Below are 3,319 nucleotides of genomic sequence, written 5' to 3'. Positions count from 1 at the left end.
ATGAATTGATGCTTCAGCAATCAACCCACCAGAGGTCGATTTATCCCTTCTGCTTAGACGTGATAAATCAATCTCCAAGACCTCTCCCATCGACGCCAGTACTCCACCAGAACAAGAGTAGCTGGAGTCAATGGGAGAGTTTTCTGTGTGGGGGTATGTCTACACTAGAAAGTTAGTTCGAACTAACGGACGTTAGTTCGAACTAACTTTCCTATGCGCTACACTAGCGCTCCGTTAGTTCGAACTAACGGAGCGCTTAGTTCGAACTAGGTAAACCTCATTTTACGAGGACTAACGCCTAGTTCGAACTAGCTAGTTCGAACTAAGGGCTGTGTAGCCCTTTAGTTCGAACTAGTGGGAGGCTAAGGCTTCCCAGGTTTCCCTGGTGGCTGGCCAACACCAGGGAAACTCTATTGCCCCCTCCCGGCCCCGGAGCCCTTAAAGGGCCACGGGCTGGCTACTCACTTTGTGCCAGTTGCAAGGCTGCAAGCACCCGTGCCTGCACAGCCTGCACCTGCCACACAATGAGCCAGCCATCCGAGGGCTCCCAGCCCTCCACTGCTCCCCACGACCAGCCTGGCGGCTCCCAGGAGCCTGCCCGGGGGCGCAAAAGGCGGGCGCCCGCCTGGTCAAGTGCGGAGATCGTGGACCTCATCGAGGTTTGGGGGGAAGCCTCCAATGTCCACGATCTCCGCACTAGCCACCGGAATGCGGCCGTCTATGGACGCATGGCTGCCAGCCTGGCCGCCAGGGGCCACCAGCGCAGCCGGGAGCAGGTGCGCTGCAAGATTAAAGACTTGCGGCAGTCCTACTCCCGGGCCTGCCTGCCAGGGGCTGACCCGGAGGCCTGCCCCCACTTCCATGCCCTGGACCGCCTCCTGGGGGCTCATGCCGTCCCTGCCCCCCGGGACGTGATTGACCCCGGGGCAGAGGGACCGCTCCTGGAGACAGAGGAGGAGCAAGAGGGCTCTGAGAGCCAGGAGCCTGCTGCCAGCCTTCCCAGGACCCGGGACCCCCGAGGCACCCCACAGAGCCGCTCGCCTGCATCATCAGAGGCCGGGGAGGCGTCCACCTGTGAGTACCCTCGTGTTCCCCTTATGTGTACGGGGGGCTGGGGCGAGAGGGAGCCCCGGGACCGTGCGCCTGGGCCTTGCCCACCACGGAGCAGCAGCTGGGGATCCTGCAGGGGCCCTGGCCTTGCAGAGGGGAGCTGGGTTTCACACACCTGGGCCCCTGGGGTCATTGACCGCTGGTCTTCTTGCACCACAGCTGCAGCACCGGGGACTGCAGGGCGCACCACACCGCCTGCAGCAGCCGCCCGCGCCCGGGCAAGCAGGACAGCCAGGAACCAGGAGGACTACCAGAGGCGGCATCTCCGGTTCCTGGACCGACAGCTCCGTCTCCAGGACCACTGGGTCCAGGAGGACCTCAGGCTGCGCCAGAGGAGTCTGGAGGCCCTGGAGGAGCAGGGCCGTGCCCTGCGAGGCCACCTCCAGAGCCTGCTAGACCGCTTTCCATTTCCTCCTCCCCCTGCTCCCCCTCTTGCTCCCCCTCTTGCTCCTCCTGCTCCCCCTCTTGCTCCCCCTCTTGCTCCTCCTGCTCCCCCTCTTGCTCCTCCTGCTTCCGCTCCTGCTTCCTCCACACCCCCTGTCCTCTCTGCCCCCCCCTCCACAACCATTCCCCACCGACGCCCCCGGACCCGCAGTGTGGCGAGACGGGAGAGGCACCCAGACTCCCACCCCTGAGCTTTCCTTTCCCTTCCTCCCTTCCCTCCCCTCCCCTTCCAGCTCCCTCGTCCCAGGTTTCCCCCTCCCTTCTCCCACCTTCATTCCTCCCTCCCCCACCCCAGTTCTGTGAAATAAACAGACGTTTTTGTTGGAAAAACAGGTGTCTTTATTTGACAGTAGGTAGGGAGGGGAAAGGGGAAGGGGGGGGTAGGGTGGAAGAAGGCCCCGGTGGGGCATGCAGGGAGAGGTCAGTCCTCCTCCTCCTCCACCTGGAAGCTCTCCCGCAGGGCTTCCCGGATCCGGATGGCCCCCCGCTGGGCTTCCCGGACGGCGGCGGTGCGGGGCTGACCGTAGTGTCCAGCCATGCGGTCAGCCTCAGCCATCCAGGCTGGCAAGAAAGCCTCCCCCTTCCGCTCACACAAATTGTGGAGCACACAACATGCCGCCACCACGGGAGGGATGTTGTGCTCGGCCAGGTCCAGACGGGTGAGGAGGCATCGAAAGCGGGCTTTCAGTCGCCCGAAGGCCCCCTCCACCACGATGCGGGCCCTGCTCAGCCTGTTATTGAAGGCCTGGCGGGAGGGATTGAGGTGTCCCGTGTAGGGCTTCATGAGCCAGGGCTGCAGTGGGTAGGCGGCATCCCCCACCAGGCAGACGGGCATGTCCACGTCCCCGACCCTGATGTGGCGGTCGGGGAAGAAGGTCCCGTCCTGCAGCCGCTGGCACACGGAGGAGTTCCGGTACACCCGGGCGTCGTGTGCTTTGCCGGACCAGCCCACATTTATGTCCGTCAACTGTCCCCGGTGGTCACATACGGCCTGCAGGATGACGGAGAAGTACCCCTTGCGGTTCACGTACCGGGACGCCTGGTGTTCCGGGGCACGGATGGGGATGTGCGTCCCGTCGATGGCCCCCCCGCAGTTGGGGAAGCCGAGGGCGCCGAATCCCCGGATGACGGCATCCGGGTCGGCGAGGCGGACCACCCTGCGGAGCAGCACCCGGTTGATGGCCTTGACCACCTGCGGAGAGAGACACAGCAAAGCGTCAATCAGTGGGGCGCCCGGGTGGCTGGGAGCGTGCGTGCCCTGGCAGTGCCCCGCGCCCCACTCCCGGAAGCAACCCCCCTGGCGGCGTGTAGTACGGCCGGGACAGCCCGACCCCTCCGGTGCGGGGCGCTTTCGCCTCCTCCCGCCCCCCCCTTTGTCCCTGGGGCGGCCCATCCCCTCCTCGCAGCCCCCCTCCCCCCCGGCTCGGTGGCCGACGAGCGCCGTACCTGCATGAGCACTGCTCCGACAGTGGATCTCCCCACGCCGAACTGGTTCCCGACGGATCGGTAGCTGTCCGGCGTGGAGAGCTTCCAGAGGGCGATGGCCACCCGCTTCTGGAGGGGGATGGCGGGCCTCATGCGAGTGTCCCTTCTTTGCAGGGCAGGGGCGAGCCACTCGCAGAGCTCCAGGAAGGTGTCCCTCCTCATCCTAAAGTTCTGGGTCCACTGTCGGTCGTCCCAGCGCTCCAGGACGATGCGGTCCCACCAGTCGCTGCTGGTGTCCAGACGCCAGATGCGGCGGGGCACACCGGTGCCGGGGCGCCGC

The 3,319-nt window shown here is 65.3% G+C and overlaps 1 protein-coding gene across 1 annotated transcript; it reads left to right on the top strand.

Moving 5' to 3' along the window:
* The first annotated feature begins 440 nt into the window (after positions 1-440).
* Positions 441-1,876, top strand: LOC149521941 (uncharacterized). Its single transcript, XM_089771987.1, has 2 exons — positions 441-1,074; positions 1,270-1,876. The coding sequence occupies exons 1-2, from the start codon at positions 525-527 to the stop codon at positions 1,743-1,745; spliced, it is 1,026 nt and encodes a 341-aa protein (XP_089628113.1). The 5' UTR covers positions 441-524; the 3' UTR covers positions 1,746-1,876.
* Positions 1,877-3,319: the final 1,443 nt, after the last annotated feature.

This window comes from Pelodiscus sinensis, chromosome 20 (assembly GCF_052426305.1).
Source record: "Pelodiscus sinensis isolate ZL-2025 chromosome 20, ASM5242630v1, whole genome shotgun sequence".
NCBI classification, from domain to species: domain Eukaryota; kingdom Metazoa; phylum Chordata; order Testudines; family Trionychidae; genus Pelodiscus; species Pelodiscus sinensis.
This window is presented reverse-complemented; position numbering and strand designations above follow the sequence as displayed.

Coding starts and splice junctions, on each gene's coding strand:
- LOC149521941 (XM_089771987.1), top strand. CDS start 525: ATGAGCCAGCCATCCGAGGGCTCCCAGCCCTCCACTGCTCCCCACGAC. Junction 1,075..1,269: donor GGCCGGGGAGGCGTCCACCT/GTGAGTACCCTC, acceptor CTTGCACCACAG/CTGCAGCACCGGGGACTGCA.